Genomic DNA, 22,232 nt, shown 5'->3' on the forward strand with positions numbered 1-22,232 from the left:
TGTCTGTTTTTGTGCCAATACTATACTGTCTTGATGATTACAGCTTTGTAGTTCTTTTACTGTGTTTTATATTTTTAAATTACATAGACTGCATTTGGGAATTCTGCCTTCCCAATACCATCATCCCACAATTTTCTTAAATGTTATTCTAAGATCCTAGGAAGTTCGCAAATTAATGAGAAAAAAGACATAACATGGGGAAATTTTTTTAAAGTTTCATTTGTGGAAAGCCTATTTCTTCTTTTTTAACCATAAATATTTATAAATCAATAAAACCTTTCGAGTTAAAATAGAGGGCTGGGGAGCGGGCTGTGGATGGCTGTCGCCTGCTAGTCAGCACTGGGGCCGGGCCGTGGGACAAGCTGTGGGCCTCACCCCTCTGTCCTGAGGCCACTTCTCCCTCGGGGTTGCAGGTGAGACGGAGTCACAATTTCCACACTCAGAACCAATTGTTGGGAGTCAGTTCACCATTTTTTTTCCTCATTCCCCTACCTTGGGATTTCTCAGATATTTGTCATTTATCATCCAAAGATCTCCAGTAAAAGAATTTTTCAAGGGCGCTAATGACGATGATATTTCTCAGGGAGAACGCCATTCAACTCCCTGAACAAGAATGTCTTGGTCTGTTTAGGCTGCTATAACAAAATACTTTAAACCGGGTGGCTGAGTTCTGGAGGCTGAGAAATGTGGGATCAAGGCGCTGAGAGATTTCTGCAGCAGTCTGGAACTGAACCTGTAATAATCTCTGAGCAAGGGAAGCCTTAAGGCAGTGGGATAAAATCTTCAAAGACTGGAGAGAAAAGAACTGTCATCATGGAATTTTAAGGTATACAAAATGAAAGAAAATCTACCATTAACCTCTCACTAAAGTACCTTTAAAAGATATGTTTCAGGGTGCCTGAGTGGTTCAGACAGTTAAGCTTCCGACTCTTGATTTTGGCTCAGGTCATGATCTTACAGTTGAGATCAAGCTGCATGTTGGGCTCTGTGCTGACAGCATGGAGCCTGCTTGGGCCCCTTCCCCACGCTTGCTCTCTCTCTCAAAATGGATAAAAAAAAAAACTTAAAAAAATTTAAAGATATGTTTCATATGGTCTCTCTGACTTATTTCACTTAGCATAATACTCTCTAGCTCCATCCATGTTGTTGCAAATGGCAAGATTTCATTCTTTTTGATAGCCGAGTAGTATTCCATTGTGTAAACATACCACATCTTCTTTACCTATTCATCAGTCGATGGCCATTTGGACTGTTTCCGTTAAGTTGGCTATTGTAGATAATGCTACAATGAGCACTGGGGTGCATATAAACCTCTGAGTTAGTATTTTTGTGTTCTTTGGGTAAATGCCTAGTGGTGCAATTGCTGGACCATAGGGTAGTTCTACTTTTGACTTTTTGAGGAGACTCCCCTGTTTTCCAGAGTGGCTGCACTAGTGTTCATTCCCACCAACAGTATAAGGGGGATCTCCCCTTCTCCACATCCTCACCAACACCTGTTGTTTGTATTGTTGATTTTAGCCAAGCTGACAGGTGCGAGGTGGTATCTCATCATAATTTTGATTTGTATTTCCCTGATGATGAGTGATGTTGAGCATGCTTTCATGCATCTGTTGGCCATCCGTATATCTTTGGAAAAATGTCTATTCATGTCTTCTGCCCATTCCTTAACCGGATCATTTCATTTTTTGGGTGGTGAGCTTTATGATTTCTTTATATATTTTGGATACTAACCAAAATGGTCTCTTAACTATAGGAAATTGATGGTTACCAGAGGGGAGGCGGGTGGGGGGATGGGTTAAATTGGTGATGGGGTTTAAGGAGTATCTTGTGATAAGCACCGGGTGTTGTATGGAATTGTACACCTGAAACTAATACAATACTGTGTTAACTGGAATTCAAATAACAACTTAAAAAAGAAATTAAAAAAAAAGCGTTAAAATAGACCTTACAGATTCTCTAATCCAACTACTTCCTCAGGCAGGCCTCCTTTATCTAGAATTACATCGAATACGTGTGCACTGTACTGTGTCACAGAGCAGGCTGGGAGCTGCACTGCAGGTGCAACACACAGTCCCTGGTGGCAACATACACCTTAAGGATTTTTGTATTCTATGTTTGCACATGGCAGTGCTCCATTCTGGGGAGGGTCTATGAAGGTAACAGAAGGATCTGTTACTACATTCAATTACTTTCATAATGTAATTGTGCATTTCACCTGTGAAAAATATGCTGGGATCTGAAAGGGCAGGTTTCTTTGGTTCATCACATTCTGATCAGAACTTCTGACTGACAGCTACAAGTCACTGACGAGAAGCACAAGGAAAAGTGGCATTTTTTGTTTGTCTGTTTGTTTGTTTTAAAAAGTAACTGCACTAAATGCAGTGGAGAATAAAACCTTCTAAAACATGAAGCGGGGTAAACATAACACACACCGTCCTTACTGGTGAAAAGGCTAGGACCAGCTGGGCAAGGTTAGCTTATCCATCTGAATATAAGCAGAGTAATGAAGTGGGACAAAATCTTCCTTGCCACCCTCAAAAATGGACTGATGGGAAAAGCTGTGGAATCAACTTTCTGGCAAGGCTTCTTAGGCCAAAGGATAGACACCCGCCTCTCGAAAATTGTGAAAGCCCTTCGAAGCAGTGCTTCAGACAAACTCACTTGTACAATTCTGAATGAAAAAAAAATGTTCATTTAATTTCCTAGAACTTTCCAATAGCCAGAACTAGAGAACATTATGTACCTTTCATTCTTTTTTTGAAGGCAAATAAGGGCTGAACTGCTACTCGGGTCTGAAATCTGGTGTTCATCTATGGCCTTCCCTTCTGGAGGAAAAAAAATTATGAATGTTAAAGAGCTTACAAAAATGTCTCAGGGGCACAATTTTTCCAAGACAGAATAACAGAACCTGTCCTATGACTGTGAATGAGAAAATGTTTGACAGAAGGCTATGGTCACGTTTTCCATTTGTGCAAGTGCCCGGTGATGCTGAGGTCCAGCCAAAGAATGAGAAGTCATCTAAAGAGGATCAGGTCAGGGGCGCCTGGATGGCTCAGTCGGTTAAGCGCCTGACTTCGGCTCAGGTCATGATCTCGTGGTTGATGGGTTCCAGCCCCGCATCAGGTTCTATGCTGACAGCTCAGAGCCTGGAGCCTGCTTCTCCAGGGAGGGATTCTGTGCCTCCCTCTCTTTCTTCTCCTTCCCCGCTTGTACTCAGTCTCTCTCTCTCTCTCTCTCTCTCTCAAAAAAATTAACATTAAAAAAATTTTTTTTTTTAAAAGAGGATCAGGTCAGATGACAATGCAAACATCAATGCAGTCTTCTGCAGAACTGCGTCACACTACCCTTTCCACTCTGAGGATGTTTTTATAGATTGTGCCCAAATCTGGCTTTTCCATCACTAAACCAAATCCAGCAACCAAGCCCAGAATAGAAACGGTATGACTACTGACACGCTTTCTATTTCAAAATAACCAACAAGACTATAAAGAGTTATATCAGAGGAAAAAACCAAAATTTATTTTTCACTAATGTTCTAAAATATTATATTCCAGCATATTACAGAGACTTGGTAAGAATTATACATAATTTTATCTTCCTGTCTGAATAACTGTAATGATGTTGCAGAACAGCTGTTGGAAGGCAATAGCCAGTGAGCACCATAAAATGGAAATTGTCAGCAAGATAGTGAAGAACTGGAACATGAAATGAGAAAAGGGCTTTTATTTATTTATACTCCGCCATGTTTACATGAACCTCATCGAAGAACATCGGCTCAAAGAGTTTATTATGACTAATACTAGAACAAGAAGCCAAAAACCACCCTGATGGTCAGAGGCACCAGTTTCATGAGTAGTAAAAGTTTCTCCCTCAGACCACCAGAATGCCCGTGACAAACGTGTCCAAGAATTGAGTCCTACAAGGGTATGGCAGAGCCTTTACAAAATACCCAAATCACAGGCTTTCTTTCCACCACACCAATATGCTACGAACAATACAAAAAGAAGGCCAAAGGTGGTCTGGCCAACAGTCAACCCGCGAGGAACAGGGTCGCTTTTTAGGAGCACAACTGACACCTCTGATCTGAGAAATTACTGGCAATTCTATACAATAGGCTGAACACAGACGTGAGTGAATGTACATACTTTCTTGGGTTTTCCTCCCTTCTACCAAAAGTTTCATTCATATGACTAATTACACAAATAAGTCCCATCACACCCACCTTCCTGGCCACTATGTTTTTCAAAAAGGCAGGCTCGGAGCAAAGTGCAAAGAAATAACATTCTTTCAGAAAACTTGAAGCACTGGCTAATTCATCACCCAGTAGTACCAGCTGTAACTCCGAAATTCTGATACAATTTTCTATGCTACAGCTGTTTGTCATCATTTCAGCTGCATCTGAGCTGAAGACACAATGGGGCGGTAAGTGTCTCCAAGTCAGAATCTTCAAGCCTATGATACAACCTCCCCGTGAATGTACATTTCACTGTGAATACGCAGAATTTTCATCCGTGTACTCAAGGACCTATTCTCAGGACCTAGAACGGTGCCTGGCACCAAACACTATATAACTATCTGTTCAGTGAATGGTCATTAACATGAATAGTCATGTCTAAAAAGAATGTATTGCAAGTTGTCGCTGAAATGCTAAATAAAATGTCTTCTTTCGTTACTCAAATTTCGGAATATTTTATCAGGCCTAATTAATATCTATTCTCTTCAGAAGCATGTGCCTTTATTACCTTATAAATCTGAATGTCCTATCTCTTCCTGCATCCCAATACATAACAAATCCAAGAAGGCTGAACTCTGTTTACTTGAATTATATGTAATCCATGAAAAACAAGAAAATCCAGTTAGACTGACAAAATATTTCATCTTCAACTATCTTCAAAGAACGGATTCCTTAGCAAAAAATAACATATATTTAAACCGATAGCCATGCCACACGAGACTGTAAAGCACTATTAAACCGCAAATACCAATGGCAGCTAGATGTGTTTAGACAGAGAATGAAAAAGATTAAATATTTTTAAAAACCTGCAAAAAATTCATGTTCTGAGTAGCACAAGAGGTTTCAAACGTCCCCTGGTTAATTACCTACTCCTCTCCTCTGCATTCTGATCCTCCTTCCACTCTACTTTTCCTAGCATAGTATCACATTAAATGGAATTCATTCATGGATTCATTTGTGTACAGATTTGTTTTCCTCATAACTATAAACATTTGAGAGTGGGAATTGCGCTTATGCACCCTTGAATCCCAATCCCTAGTATAAATTTCTACAAACAAATTATCAACAGAAAGATGTAGTTGAACATTAATAGGAAAGCAATACATAATATCAGTCAGTAAATCAGAGAAACTGAAAGGTGGTTTCACAAATTCAAAAGACTTCTGTGGTGAGCCAAGCAATAAGGCTTTCTGAAAAGAAAATCCAGCAGTGATTAATTGCAAACAGAAAAAATTACACCTCTTTCTAAGAATTACTCACTGGGGAACACTATCTCTGCTTATAATGAAAAGCCCATCGTATTGATCCAAAGATTGGGAAATAAAGAGAAAAAAAAAATGTCTACATTTTTGTAGCATAAGATTTTGGTAATAAAATGCTTTTAGAGATCAGCAGAGGTTAGGGAAGCTATAGAGGCGTTCTGGCCAACTGGGAAGCAACAATGTACTGGCCACTAGAGAAAGTCTAGAGTCAGTGAACATTCATGCCGTTCGGAAAGGAAGCTCTTGTCATGAAATGTCATGTGCTGCGTTATGCAATCTCAGCTCCGGTGAGTATGTTATACTGTAGCCAAAGGAAAGGAAAACAGGAGTGTCTCTAAATCAATCATGGGCCATGAAGCCAGACAGACTGTATGACAGATGCAATTTTTCTTGGCACCACTTGGGCAAACTAATTGATGACAATCGTATGTCCTCACTGGCACATTTCAATGGGGTATGTGTGCGAATATGTCACCACATCTGGATGCTAGGCATGCTGGGGTCCTGAGGCACAAAGATCTACTGACACCAGAGGCCCAGCAGCTGTGCTCAATGAACACCGTGGGAGCTCCACAGAGTGATGAAAGGACGAAATTACTGCTAACTGTAAATACAGATTTATTTCATTAAAATACGAGGTAATGCTGCAGCCAATCTCATGCAAACAGACATTTGTCTCCTAAAAAAAAAAAAAAAAGAAGAAGAGAAGAAGAAGAAGAAGAAGAAAGCCAGCATCTACAGATAGACATATTCCTAACTTCATCAAGAAAATCTGCATTTCTCCCAGGAAAAGATGATAATACACATGAGACAAAATCAACAATTTCTATGACTCCCTTTCAGTTAAAAAAAAAAAAAACCCACTCAGAAACTAGAAAGGAAAAATAGGATAATCTACTCTCACTGTGTTAGCAAGAACACTTTGCTTCCATTAACTCAAACATGAGATTTGCATATGAAGCCCATGGTGAAAATTCAACAGATCACAGTAAAAAAACTGAACTCTCTCAGTAAAACGTTCTCAGTAAAACTGACGGAACTCTCTCTCACATAAAGTCTGATATTCTGTTCACAAAATTACTTCAATAAAACACAATTTAGTAACTGAGAAACTATTCATATATGTTTAATTAAATATCTCCCATAAATCTTAAGTAATTATTTTTCCCATGCAGTGTAACAGAAATCAACCTAAAACAAACAATTTTGTTATGTCCTCATGGATCAAAATCACATTTAATTAGGTCAGAAACCAAAATTTCATTGTCTCATTCCTTTTATTATCATTTTTTCCATCCCTCTTAGTCCTCTCCCCTCACATCCTGCTTCTGTCAAACTACCCTATAGTCACGATGCTCCCCACTTTGCATCACCACCTCACCCTGACTGATTTTCCAAGCTGTCTGGTTAATATAGGCTGGTCCGTGGGTAATATGGGAGGTATGTCAGATTAATCATCCCTTCCCAAAGGAGAACTAAGACAGGAAAGCTATCTTCTCTACTTCATTAAGATTGCCACTCATGTCCTAAACATTTGTGGTGATAGAAGGCATTACTAATACGTTAGACTTCTCACATGTGGACTGAATAAAAGAAAAACAATTTCTTTTAAGAAAATCATAAAAGATTCTTAAACACATCCATTCCTTGTGTAGGTCTGCAAATGTTTTAAGTGGCAAACGTATGACTGAGAAAGTGCGGCCCTGTACAATACCGGATAAGAAAATGGGAATCAGTGACCAAAATGAGACTTCATATGTGAAAATCAAAAAACAAAGCCAGTGATTTTTCTCATCTCGATCTTCATTCCTCTAAGATACACTAAACATGGTAACATCTACATCACAGAAAAGCTGGGTCCTACCACAAAATAGTATTTGACTCTCTGTATTGAAAAACACAGACTAACTATGGATTGCAGGAAGGCAGAGAGTGGGGAAGGAGTGAGAGAAGGAAGGAAGGAAGGAAGGAAGGAAGGAAGGAAGGAAGGAAGGAAGGAAGAAGGAAGGAAGGAAGGAAGGAAGGAAGGAAGGAAAAAAAATGTAGCTGATCTAAAATGTTAGATCCCCTTCTATCATCGGCTAAGTCTCTTCACCACTATTAATAGCTGGGACATCAGGATTCAATCTTGTGTAGACACTCTGACTAGCTCTGATAGTTCTAGGCATGTGGTTAGGCTTATTCTTATCATCTTCCCCAGAAAAAGTGTAAGATAGACATCTAAAAGGGATTTTCATGAACAGACATTAACAGTTTTGTCAACATACATTAACTTTCAGGTGAACAAACTAACTTATTTGATATAGAGGTTGGCTTGTCTCTCTGACTTATGATACTATGTCAATGAAACTGCTAAAGAACAGCTTCTCTACTCAAGAGGAAACAGGTATCCCTCCCCCCTGGGAGGACAGTCCTCCAGTCTCTTCACTGACTCCCGGCAGCAGAGTTCCAAAATAGGGATCCAAAGGTGCATAAGCAGATACAAAGTACTGCAAGGGTTTGTCACCCACTGGCCCCACCTTTACATCCCTCAAACCTTTATCCAAGGTCATGGGAATAATCTAGAATTGCAGAGTCCTCAACTTCCTCATTGTGTTCAAGATCCTCTCAAGGGCAGAGTCTAGTGCCCAAATGCCAAGTAACAGGGACAGCTACTGCCCTAATCCATATTTCAAAAAACGTATGGCTTTAGGAAAAAAACATTCAATAGTCTTTGCACATGAGAACAGGAGAGCGAACTGCAGTCAAACATTAATCAGCCCACGGGATCACCACTGGGTCCCACTCACTCTACAAAGACCTCTCGTTTGAGATGTTTTTCTTCAGTCAGTGGGAACAAGAGAAACCAAAAGGTACAACCTGATGTGGTTCTAATGCTTTGTGTGACCTCCTTCCCCAAATCCAACCAGAAACAGGACTTCTGTTTTACCCCTTTAACAAAAATCCCGGAATTCGGTATAATAAAGTTTCCCTTTCTAAAATGGAGCTGTATTTAGGTTCTGTGGTATTAGAGACAGTGCAACTAGGTAGCAAGACTAAGGCTAGAATAGGGTTTTGACAACTCAGTTCCTTTACCTGGGATTACATACGTAAAACTCCACTGTAAGAAAGTCATCTAAACGTGAGTCCTCTATTTTCCTTTCCTCTCACACACGTGCTGCAAACCAGGCACTATAAGCACTGACCTGACTTTCTTGCCCTGTTCAGCGAGCATCTTCACCAAGTCTGCGATGGGGTACTGCGCTTTGGCTGCACAGAGACCATAGCCTGCAAAGAACATGAAGGACACAGAAGAATGTGACTTTTATTTTGAAATCTTATAAACTACAATTTCTCCCTTGATCAAAACATATTTAAAAAAATTTTTTTAATGTTTATTCATTTTTGAGAGAGAGAGACAGAGTGTGAGTGGGGAGCACAGAGAGAGGGAGACAGAGAATCTGAAGCAGGCTCCAGGCTCTGAGCTGTCAGCACAGAGTCCGACGCGGGGCTCGAACTCTCAGACCTCAAGATCATGACCTGAGCCGAAGTCAGACGCTTAACTGACTGAGCCACCCAGGCGCCCCTTCAAAACATATTTTTAGGCCAAAAAAAAAGGGCAATCTGTTAACAGGACTAGAAATGAAAGCAAACTTCTAGACTTGTCAAATCAATAGATTTCCTTTTTAGAAAACTCTTACGATAGCATGATAGAGTTAAAATCCTAATCTGAAGCCAATATATTACCTGTAATACCACAGAATTCTGAGGTAGGATTAAAGAAAAACTAAGCTAAACCTGAGAAAAATTAGGGATTGGGGCTAGGAGATTAAATGACTTGGTCAATGTCATGTCAATTGTTGGAGGTAAAATTAAGAACAAAAATGAGGTGTTGTGACTCCCAGATCAGGTTCTTTCTATTAGGTCATGTTACCTCACCTTATTGGAAATCACATGATTCTCAATGATTTTTTTAAATATTTACTGTTGATAAGAAAGAGATTAACATTTACTAGCATTTATTGAGTCTAATGAGTGAGCTAGATACTTTCATACACTATTTCTAATTTAATACTCACATTAATCCCAAAAATGATCATTGAGAAAAAAATAACCAAGACTCAAAGATGACTAAAACATTTGTACAGAATCAGAGAAAGACATGGTGAGAACCCTCTACATCAGTTTGTAAAATCTCTATATGATTCCCAAAATATTAACCTAAGCCAAGGATTCTCACCATTTTTTACTTGGTAATCAGAGGGTTGTTTCTATGTTTCCATTACATTTTCAAAAAATAAGTAAGTTCCAATTCAATTTTTTTCCTATTGTAAGAAACTGTATTAATACAATAAATTCCAGCAGCTCTTATAGATTGTTTACTTTTCGCTTTTGGTTTTTTACCTGGAGTAAATAATGCTATTAGCTTCACGAATCATGTCAATTGCATTGTCAAGGTTGATTTCTGTATGTGTGCCAGAAATTTCCATGGGTTTTCCACCAGCTGTTGAAGTGGTACCATAGCCTCCAAGAATCACATTAGCCAGGGAGCGATTCATTGCCTGGAGAACAAAATAAGCAGCTGTGAAGAGTTTAATCTACATAACTTTTTGAAAGTTTTAATCTATGTAACTTACTGTATCCAATGTATACAACATTCACAATCACTTAAAGAGGTTTTTATTTGATCATCTAAAAAAATCACATAGATCACATCTATAAAGTCAACTGCACACTGACATGTTTTCAATAAAAGTTAATTTTAAGAAAGAATTTAATGGAAAATTACCAGTAACATTAAGAAATTAATGAAATTCAGATCCAGTTATTACTGTCTGTGTTCTGATTAAGCAAGTTCTACCTCCATATGTATTTCACCAGAGTGAAAGAGAACGATATCTATGAGAAATTTTACAAGGTGACTCTATAGATCTCTCAGGTGAATCCTGCTACCAGTTCCAACAGGGAGGAATCCAAAGGATAGGAATTCACATCATTTAGGAGTCTGCTGCCCTCTGTCGTCAAGAAAACAAGAAATGCGGGAGTTGATACATTCTTCTTTTCCAAACCAACTACATACAGCTCCAGGAAGCAGTAACAGAAGTGACTGGATTCATCATTAGGTTCCTAAAATATTTTACTTCCAAAAGGTAAACGAGTAAGTTCATACACCATTTCATTAAAACTTATACCCACCCTTTTAACTAAAAAAATAATCTTGGGGAAAAAAAAAAATAAGAGGAAGGCATGCTCATTTACAATCATCCAACAATGTGCCACACAAGTGAATCATGTGAAAAAATCACAGGTCTGGTTTCTACAATAGTTCATTTGTAGACCTCTGGAGCTGTGGTGGTAAAAGACAAGAAGCAAATGCCTTTTAAGAATTCAAATCACTGCAGGGATGCCTGGGTGGCTCAGTTGGTTGGGCGTCTAATTCTTGGTTTTGGCTCAGATCATGATCTCACGGTTCGTGAGTTCTCGCCCACATCAGGCGCTGTGCTGACAATGCAGAGCCTGCTTAGGATTCTCTGTCTTTACCTCCCTCTCAAAATAAATAAATAAGCTTAAAAAAACTGCAAATCACTGTACATGAACAAAGCAGTCATTCTACATGATCAGCACTGGATTTCTCACTTCTGAAAGGGCTATAATAAACATATGATTGATCCAATGTGTATACCATGTAAAAGCTATATAAATGCAATCTATTACTTAAAAAAAAAAGACAATACTGTATTCTTAAAGAATGAAAAGCAACTGGGATTTCCAGGGACATGTAAACACACTAGGAGAAAAAAAAACATGACAACCCACACGAAGACAGCCCAGCCTGCTACCACCTTCATGCAGACGTGAACATACACGTCTGAAGTGGGACAGAGGTAGGGGCAGGGAGGATAAGGTGCAGAGGCAACAAACAGAGAGCCATACCTGACTAAAGGCGGCATATCAATAACATAAAGAGGATAGATCCAAATGTTGCCAGAATTGTAATTATCCTTTTTGACCTAAGCTCACTTATCACACACAGCATTTGCATTTTACAGAGCCCAAACTCTGGTAAACTTGTCTAAGATTATCACATACAAAATAAAGTCCAGAATATCTATATATTTATGAACAGACAAGAGGGCCAGAGAAAAATTCATAATGGTTTTATTTAGGTATAGAGTCCCAATCTGACATAAAGATTTAAATTCTTAACCCAACCTCCTATACTTAAATCCAGGTTTTATTGAAAATCCAAATAGCCAGGCCTGAGACTTCCAAACATTCAACATTTGTTGATTTTGTTAATCCTTTCTAGTTTTGAATTAGAAGATTCTGAAATTAACAGAAATATGTTCTACCAAATAAATGCTTGCCTTAAAAACTAAATCAAAGGAATGTGCATCGACTGATGAATGGATAAAGAAGATGTGGTATATATATACAATGGGATGTTACTCAGCCATCAAAAAGAATGAAATCTTGCCATTTGCAATGACGTGGATAGACCTAGAGTGTATTATGCTATGCAAAATAAATCAGTCAGAGAAAGACAACTACCATCTGATTTCACTCATATGTAGAATTGAAGAAACAAAACAGATGGACATAGAAGAAGGGGAAAAAAGAGAAAGAGAAACCATAAGAGATTCTTAACTACAGAAGATAAACTGCAGGTTGCTGGAGGAAAGGTGGGTAAGGGGTGGGTTAAATAGGTGATGGGTATAAAAGAGGGTATGTGTGTTGAGCACTGGGTGTTATATGTAAGTGATGATCACTAAATTCTACTCCTGAAACCAATACTACACTGTATGTTAAGTAACTAGAATTTAAATAAAAATTTGAAAGATTAAAAAACATTTGATTCAGGGGCGCCTGGGTGGCGCAGTCGGTTAAGCGTCCGACTTCAGCCAGGTCACGATCTCGCGGTCCGCGAGTTCGAGCCCCGCGTCGGGCTCTGGGCTGATGGCTCAGAGCCTGGAGCCTGTTTCCGATTCTGTGTCTCCCTCTCTCTCTGCCCCTCCCCCGTTCATGCTCTCTCTCTGTCCCAAAAATAAATAAACGTTGAAAAAAAAAACAAACATTTGATTCAAAGGAGTATTTCAGACATAGAGATATTTCTATCATAGATAACTTTTTTCTTGTTTTAAATTTTTTTAAATGTTTATTTATGAGAGAGAGAGACAGACAGACAGACAGACAGAGCATGAGCAGGGGAGGGGCAGAGAGAGAGAATCCACAGAATCCAAAGCAGCTCCAGGCTCGGAGCTGTCAGCACAGAGCCCGACACGGGGTTCGAACTCACAAACCACGAGATCATGACCTGAACTAAAGTCGGACATTCACCCGACTGAGCCACCCAGGTGCCCCAGGTCATAGATAATTTTTAAAAAGTGAAACACACAAAATGGTTCCATCACCTGCATCACCCAGTCCTGCAGAGCGACAGATGTACAAGGATATGACCACTTTAACTTGGTGTAAAAGGAACCATTCTTCTCTCCCTATAAAACTGAATGGAGGAGAAGAATTTCTGAGGACATTTAATTAATGTTTACCCACTTCTAATGGCATCTTCAGGAGAAAGAAAGGGAACCACACAGTAGTTTAACAATCAAAGTCAACTTGTTAAACACATATCCACAATTATATCACCATTAAGCTAATTCCATGTGGTCTCTTAAAAACTAAATTATTTTTTATCCCTGAATTTACCATTGCAACATCATATTTTCAGCAAATGCTTAGGGTGTAGGGCTTTCTTTTGTTTGTTTGTTTCTTTCTTTTTTTGCTTGCTCAAGTGATTAATGAGACTATCCTGGGCAGACTGAGGAGTTCCCAGCTCCCAAGACAAAGTATTCGCAACACTATCCAAGACTGTTCCTTTCAAGTTACTAAGCCCTATAATGAAAACTGTATGCTACATTAAAGAGACCCTTAATTCACATCATTCCAAGCAAACTATAAGAAATGAATTTGAAAACAAAAGAAAGGTCATAAAATAGACAAAACTAACGCAATAATAACATACAGTCCATTTACTATCATTTCTCATTTCAGTGCTTTGTGGGCGCCAAATAATTGACTGCAAAGCAAAAAAAGAAATTATTTTTGGTTTGGCTTTGATGTACTTCACTCTGTTCTATTTTCATTTGGAAATAAGCAACAAAGTACAAAAATCAGAAAATTCGGTCGGAAAATGCAGTTCCCCTTCTACAAGCGCTCTACCTCCCAGGCTGTTTGGACACAATCTCAAGTACATGGACTGTAAAATCATGAAGAGGTTAATGTCTATATGACTTCTAGACATAAAGCAAATTATTCACTTGAGCTGCTTCTTTGGACACTATCGATATTTTTCAGTTTAACATTGGGTATTGTATAACCACAGCATTCGGCTCAGAAGACACACAAGAGAAGAACTGTTAAAACAAAAATTCAATTTTCGGTATTACTGATTAGCCACTCGGGGAGCATTTCATTCCCTCTCACATAATAAAAGCACTCTGTTCCGGTTTGGACTTGCATGTTTCCTTTAATAAATAATAAAATAATGAAGCTACAACATACTAGTAAATTAATAGATATCGATATACGATAGTACATCTGTTACCATATGCTATCCAGAGAAGATTCCAAAATATGAAATGAGCTGACAAATATTTATCTAATGTTCATGTAACAAGTATTATACTCATCTGAGGTGCCAGGTGCTAGGTCAGGCTCCATAAACACAAAGGCAAACAGTAAATGACATCTTAAAATATCTTCCTTGTAAAATGAGAATAGTATCTCCTACCTCCAGAATTAGTGTGGGGATTAAACGAGCTAACATTTGTAAAGCACCCAGCTTTAATGCCCAATCACGAGCAGCTATTTCATTTTTATTTTTTTTTTTAATTTATTTTTTTCAACGTTTTTTTTTTATTTTTGGGACAGAGAGAGACAGAGCATGAACGGGGGAGGGGCAGAGAGAGGGACACAGAATCAGAAACAGGCTCCAGGCTCCGAGCCATCAGCCCAGAGCCCGACGCGGGGCTCGAACTCACGGACCGCGAGATCGTGACCTGGCTGAAGTCGGACGCTTAACCGACTGCGCCACCCAGGCGCCCCCATTTTTATTTTTATTAGGAACCACTCTGAGCTGCTAAAGCATAGGCCATGAAGAAACAATTTTTTGATAATAAAACAAGCACAAGCCAAGAATCAATGAAGATTAATGTGAAAAGTCAGGAATCGGGGCAATCTGGAAGGAGAGAAAATTTCTATCTTCAAAACTGAAAACTATAGCAGGGTCGTTTCTGTTGTTGCCTTGTTTGTTTCATAATAAGACATAGGACTGAAGAGAGTGTGAGAAAACTAGCTCCCCATGCATCACCGTTGAGAGCTAAGACTGGACGGTCCTTTGTGGACATCAATTCATCGATATTGAGAGCCAACAGAAAGCTCTTACTCCCTTTGACCAAGTAATTGTACTTACAAAAAGGTCAGCTAAAGGAAAAAATCAAAATGCACAAGAAGGTATACTGAAGAAAAAAAACAAAAACCAATACTATGGACTTGGATAAATTATGGCATATCTATGTGATACAACAGGCAGACACCAAAAATTATTAGAAAATCATTGGTGAGAACATTGAACAACACAGAATATATTTGAACATAGGTATTGGGAAAATACTGGAATTAGAATATTAAATTTTAAGAGTTAAGTGGTAATGGCATTGCAAATGATTTTATGTATTTATCCTTTTCTACTTTCTTCCAAATTTCCCACATTAAGCATCTTTTTTTTTGTAATTGAATAGTTTTCTAAAAATTTAAAGCTTCGGCTGTCCTTGAATCCAAATTAATTTGAGTTGCTATTATAAACAGAGTATCAGTCTGATCCAGAGTGACACTTAGGGTCACAGACAGCTGTAAGAATACCCTGTTAGCCTTATACGGTACAGGAATAAAAAATATCTGTGAAATGCTGACAGTAAATGACATGCCTGACGTGGGTAGAAATAGAAAAAAAAAAAAGAAAAACCAGATCAAGAAATATGAAAGAAGAGAAAAGCATAAGACAAAGATGATACAGTCACAGAAGTACACATAGAAAAAAGTATTTTCAACAACTGCCTCTTACTACCTTATTCTAGTTACTGTCATAGAATTGCTACTGTAAGTTTCTGTAGTTACTATAACCAACAATAATAAAAGAAACTAGATGAAGAAAGGAATGGGAAGGAAATTAAAAAAAGACACACAGAAATTTGGGAAATACTACTGATAAGATTTAAGAACCTAAATAAAACCATTTAAGGAAAAAAAAATGATAAAGCCAAGAAAGACCCATGATGATGCTCTAAGAACTAGACATAAGTACTCCTCACCTCTCCCCAGATCAGTATGCCACTGGCTTTGTTAAAATTTAAGTCTTCCCGTGTAATTTTAAAATCAGTATTTTGACCAACAAGTTTAAGTAATGATGAAATCTGCTGCCCCCTCCTGGTCATTCAAATTCACCAAACGAAGCAAGTCAAACTAAGAGTTCATTTTTAAATGCTAAGTGAAATAAGTCAGTCAGAGAAAGACAAATACCATATGATTTCATTCATATGTGGAATATAAGTAACAAAACAGATGAACAAAGGAAAAAAAGAGACACAAACCAAGAAACAGACTCTAACTACAGAGAACAAACTGATGGTTACCAGGGGGGAGGTGGGTGGGACGGGTGTACAGGTGAAGGGATGAAGAGTAAACTTACCATGACGAACATTGAGTAATGTGCAGAACTGTTGAATCACTATACTGTACACCCAAAACTAATATAACACTGTATATAATCATACTGGAATCAAACAAAAAACTTAATTTAAAAAAAGTTCATTTTTTGAGAAAACTATCTCTAATACAATTGAATACATTTTTCCTTGTTCACAAACATCTGTTTTTTGTCTTTTAATTTTTTTAATGTTTATTTTGACAGACAGGGAGAGAGAGTGCAAGCAGGGGAGGGACAAAGAGAGAGAGAGAGAGAGAGAGAGAGAGAGAGAGAGAGAGAGAGAGAGAGAATATCCCAAGCAGGCTCTGTGCTGCCAACACAGTGTCCTCCCTGGGGCTCAAACTCATGGACTGTGAGATCATGACCTGAGCCAAAATCAACAGTTGGATGCTTAACCAACTGAGCCAACCAGATGCCCCAAACATTTGTTTTTTTTTAACCCCAAAGCCTGACACCTTTCAAGCAGGAGACACAAGCTTCCACCTTTCCAAATTCCCTGAACAACCTGGAAGATTTCATTTTAAAACCTCTTCCTTTCTTGAACTTGGGCTATCAAATCCTTTGTTTTACAATATGGCCAAAGAAAACTAATTTTTTTACTATAAAAAGATAACCTCAGCATTCAATTTACAAGAGATTTCAGTGAAAACATTTGAGAAATTCTGAGTTATAAAATAAGGGTGGGTCTTTTTTAATATTGTAATAAAAGAATGGAGGCAGAATAAATGTCCTTTTTCTGCCTGAATTATTCATCAGCAGAGCCACATTCTGATGTCACTTCCATTTCACACTTGCTCTTTCACAGTCATTCAGAACTGTTAGAGAATAGTATCTATCATCTGAAAACATTTTCTAGTCAAACCTTAATTATTTGCAGGATATCTTCTTGCCATCCAGAAGAGAATTAGAAACAAAAAGGAAGCTAAGAAGTATTTGTTTTCTTAATTTTTTTTGCTTTTTTAAAAAAGATCATGCTGACCACAAAACTTCAAGATAGGCACTCTCACAGATGACCAGTGGGAGTGTTAATTGAAGCAAGCTTTCCGGAACAACACAGCAATAAGTAGAAAGAACTGATAAAAACGAGCATACTCTTTCACTTCGAAGAATCGATCCGAAGACAAAAATCAGAGGTGCCCAAGATGTATTTCTACAAAGAAAATTAAAACTCAAACAATATAATTTTTATAGGGAATATTAAATAAATTTTATATATCCATATGATGGATTTATACGAAGTCCATTAAAATATTAGTTAAAAATCACTTTTATAAGGAAATGGCAAGAGGGGTGCCTGCGTGGCTCAGTTGGTTAACCAACCGACTTCGGCTCAGGTCATAATCTCACAGTTCATGAGTTCGAGCCCCACGTCAGGCTCTGTGCTGACAGCTCAGAGCCTGGAACCTGCTTCGGATTCTGTGTCTCCCTCTCTCTCTGCCCCTCCCCTGCTCTCGCACGTGCGCTCTCTCTAAAAAATAAACAGAAATTATTTATTTAAAAAATAATACTCAAAATAATAAAATGACCAGAATATAGTAAGACGAAAAGAATAAAATGTAAAACAGTATATAATGTGATCAGACAAGTAAATACACGGGTATGTAAAAGAGAAAAAAAAAAAAGAGAATACAAGAGATAGACCGAAATCTTAAATGCTTATCTCCAGCTGGAGGGAGTCGGAAGATTTTTTTATCTTTATATTTAATTTTCCTAAATATCTACACTTGGTGCTTTAAAAGCAGTCTTGCAAATTTATTCAGATGAAACACTCTGAGATTTCTACTGAAGAAAATAGGAACGGACACAGTCGTTTCTACTGCAAATAAAAGAAATACCAAACACATCCTTATTTTGAGAACACCATGTCTTTTTTGTGCACACATGTTTCTTACCACACACATGATGTAGGACAGGATGGCACCAGAGGAGCCTATGAGTGCGCCCACGATGGTCAGCAGGTTGTTGTTGAGCAGGAAGCCCTCCGCACACAGGGCCCAGCCTGAGTAGCTGTTCAGGACGGTGATGACGACGGGCATGTCTGCACCCCCGATAGCAGCTGTCAAAGTCACACCCTATGATGAAAAACCAGAGCAGAACCAAAATTAATACAATAAAATAAAACCTCTGACACTGGACATCTTGGTTCTTAGTCATTCTGGTGTTCCAATTAACCTACTCCCCTTGAAGTTCTCCTGCCAGTAACAACCAAGTGCCTCCTATCTGGTCAACTCTCCCGCAGATGCACCAAGTGAGAACACTGAACCACCTCCCCGCCCCGAAATATCCCTAAGTCCCTAAAAGGCAGTGATGAAAAGCAGGCAGAAACTAGAGAGGGGTCTGCACTTGGAAAAAGGTGAGAGCACTGAGTGAATTTTGTGGTTTTTATGGTTAGTCTAAGGGCAGGCACCTGCTCGAGCCAGGAGAAAAGAGCTGAAACTAAATCACGAGCCCACAGTCTCACTAGTTTGAAGATCCAAGGACAGGATTTAGGGTGACTAAGGCAGCTGGAAAGGCAGAAGGCAAACTGCAAAGGAGCAGGCTGAAGAGAGGGAGCCCCAAACTCTATATATAAACTCGCCCAAATATCTGGCTCACTCTTTATGCATTACGCATTGATCTAATAACAGATTTCAGCAACCACCCCCCTCCCCGCAATCATAGGTGAGCCAGATTTGAAATCTGAAGGCAGCCAAGTTAGCTGCCTACAAAATAAATTAAAAAATAATGATCAATATTCTTTGGAGGAATACAACAGAATCCAAAGTCTGTCTAGTGCAACCCCAAATCACTAAACACAGGAAAGGAAAAACATGATGGGGAAGAAGAGTTTTGCTTTTTATTCCACATACGTTGAGTTTAAGATGTGAATGTATTCACAGGCTACTTAATTAAGTCAAAAGCAATTAAAATAGTCCACAAAATATTTTATCTTACTCAGACATCCTTATAAAAGCATAAAGTAGCTCTTAAATATCAAATTCATCCCTTCTCAAAAACAGTAATTCTTAAAATTTTCTATTTCTATGCTATTGGTTTGAGACTTTTTTTTTACCTCTTCTGCTCTCCTGAATAAAAAAAATGTCAAAACTACTTTTCATTGGTTTAAAATAAAACAAAACTCAGTGCTATATAATCCTGAAAAAATTGGATTGTCAGTAGTCATAAAAAGAATTTTAAGTTACTTTTCAGACTTCTAAAGTTTCTTGGTCAAAATCAGTCCTTTAGGATTACATAATAATAAGTATTATTTTAACACTGTAAATCATGAATCAAGCAGCCAATGTGTTTGATAAGCAATTACTATATGTTCTAATTTTGTGCTAAGCACTACAAATTATTTTAAAAACTTAAAACCATTAACCTTGTCTATAAGGTTGACTCCAGACTAGACAAATAAGGGAATCAGTGAATAACAGAGAGCTGTTTGCAAAGGCTTCATACACTGGTATAATGAAATGCTACACTGTAGCACATGGCCAACTAGAGAATGCTGTATGTATCAATATACTAAATACAAAAATTAGAGAGGAAGAGGAGGACCAAACCTACCATGAAAGAAAGGCTTTGCTGAACTCCCCCCCACTGAGCCCAGAGGATTTATTAACTGCATTCCATTTTATATACTGTGGTTATTTAACTTGGTATCCTAGTTTCCAATAAATGTTAGCACAACTAATTGGCAGAGAATACCTTCCACTTATCACATAAAACCCAAAGCATTATTCTGTGGGCCCTGTCACAACAGGGAGGCTCCCCACGAATGGTATTGAAAACACTTGGCTTTTAAAATTCCCTATTCACCAACACACTGATCCAGTGAAAAGACCCCAGAACAATAAATGTGTCACAAGACAACTTTGGAAGCAACCATTACGTGGAAAGAAAGAGTGGATTTTTCTTCTTGCACTTTTCTGTGTTTTCCAATTCTAAACAGAACACGTGACATCATTTTGAAACATGTTTATTCCATCAAGGGTCTTGAAGAGATAGAAATATGATTAGACTGTAATCAAACAAAATACTGCCAGTTCCTCACTGATGTGCATGCTTTCCATCTCTGACTTCTTACCATGACAGCAGAGAGAGCCGACACAGAGCCCAGACAGGTGATGCGGTGGTAAAGCTAGGGTCCATCATGAATGGGACGATTCCACCCACACTAGCAGCCAGCAGGCCTGCATTAAGTAAGTGCCTTCCAGGAAGCAGGAGAGGGGCAGATTTCAGGATACCTAGGACCAAGGGCATGTCAGTCAGAACCTAGCACGTGTCATTAAATTATACAACAACAGCAGCAACAACAACACACACACACACACACACACACACACACACACGTGTCATTTAATCCTAAGCTACCAAAATTTAATATCAGCATAGAAAAAGGACCTGAAACATAAAAGCAAATTAGGGCTCTTAGACGTAACAATGTTACAGAAGTAGGAAAAGTATGGCTCAACTTAACTGTTCTTTACTTTGATCACACAACAATTTCTTTACTCTTTGTCACGAAATCTTAAAAAATTACTTTTTTCCCGTATGACCGACACACAAGTTGTTAAGTGTGGTTTCATTTATTTAAAACTTCAAAACAGAGTCCTAGCACATTAGCATTTCTGACTCTATCAACTGAGCCCAAGGGAGCAGAGCCCTGGTTTGCTACTTGTTTTTAAAAAACAAAGCATGAGACAAGAACATCGTAGGCTTGAAGTTCTTTGGGATTTTAAGTTCCATGGAAGTTTCCTATTTAATTTTAATGACTTGATTACTGAGAGGCCAGACCAGATTTTTATATCATAAACTAGTTTCTATATAGACTCACTTTTTCATGAAAACACTGAAAACAGCCTATGTGAGGTTTGGTTTTTTGTTGTTGTTTTTTTACCCCCACTTCTATTCTTCTGGCTGACTTTGGCAGTAGCAGAAGATGCCATGCTACAGCTGTAAAATGTGTATCTGTTTTCAGAATCAGTACTGCATAGTGATCACACCAGCTTATTCAATAAGCTGCTCTCTATTCTGGAAAACGTATAAAGTTCATTCTTGTGAACTCTACAGAGGGCATCTCTAAGGGTTATGAGATGTTGTTTTGTTCACATTTATCATCAAATGTCAACTAGTCCCTCTACACAAATTTCTGTGCACTGTTTCCTCCGTTGGCTGTCTACAGAAGGAACAGCTTCAAAGCCTTAGGAGATCTGGAAGGCTCAAAAAAGGAAAGCAACCGTGATGTGGAGGAGGGGTCTTTTATATATTTGAGCGCTACCTGAATTCTTCACCTAACAGCTTTGACAGTTAAGCCATTTTCTAAAATTGAAATGGACCCCTAAACAAGAGATATTTACACTGAATAATATAGGTAGGTGCTAAATCACTTACCCTGCAGTTTTCCATAGGCAACAAGAGAGCCACTGAACGTGACGCCTCCGATGTAAGTACCGAGGTAGGCCACGATCTTGGTGAGATTTGCTGCTGCGTCCACAGCAAAATGTGGGTATTCTACAATGTACTCAGCGATGCAAGTAAGCACCGCTGCCAGCCCACTAAACTGTGGAAAGCAGCAACTAACTGAGGTAAATCAGAAATCTGGATGCGTTTGGCAATTGGTCAGTCCTGTTGGGAAATGAAGGTCCAAAGAGATATTAAAACTCAACACAGCTTGAGAAGCAACTCTGATAAAGCCCATGCCTGAACATTATTCAGCCATAAAGAAAGATAGAAATCTTGCCATTTGTGAAAATATTGATGAACCTTGAGAGTATCATGCTAGGTGAAATGAGTCAGACAGAGAAAGACAAATACCATATGATCTCACTTGCATATGAAACCTAAAACAAAAAAACAACCAAGCTCATGATACAGAGAACAGACTGGTGGTTGCCAGAGGCAGGGGAAGGGGGACGGGCAAAATGGGTGAAGATTCCAGGCTCAAAATAAGTCGTGGGGATGTAACATACAGCATGGTGACTATTATTAATAATACTGTATAGCGTAT

General features: G+C 38.5%; 1 protein-coding gene across 1 annotated transcript in view; it reads right to left on the reverse strand.

Moving 5' to 3' along the window:
* The window catches only part of NNT (nicotinamide nucleotide transhydrogenase), a 94,746-nt gene that overhangs the window by 14,059 nt on the left and 58,455 nt on the right, over positions 1-22,232 (reverse strand). Inside the window, 8 exon segments of the mRNA XM_030330247.1 lie at positions 8,682-8,763; positions 9,880-9,887; positions 9,889-10,037; positions 18,133-18,312; positions 20,310-20,353; positions 20,356-20,469; positions 21,617-21,781; positions 21,784-21,850. Of these exon segments, the coding sequence (XP_030186107.1) occupies positions 8,682-8,763; positions 9,880-9,887; positions 9,889-10,037; positions 18,133-18,312; positions 20,310-20,353; positions 20,356-20,469; positions 21,617-21,781; positions 21,784-21,850 (809 nt within the window).

This window comes from Lynx canadensis, chromosome A1 (genome assembly GCF_007474595.2).
Source record: "Lynx canadensis isolate LIC74 chromosome A1, mLynCan4.pri.v2, whole genome shotgun sequence".
In the NCBI taxonomy this organism is placed as follows: Eukaryota; Metazoa; Chordata; class Mammalia; order Carnivora; family Felidae; genus Lynx; species Lynx canadensis.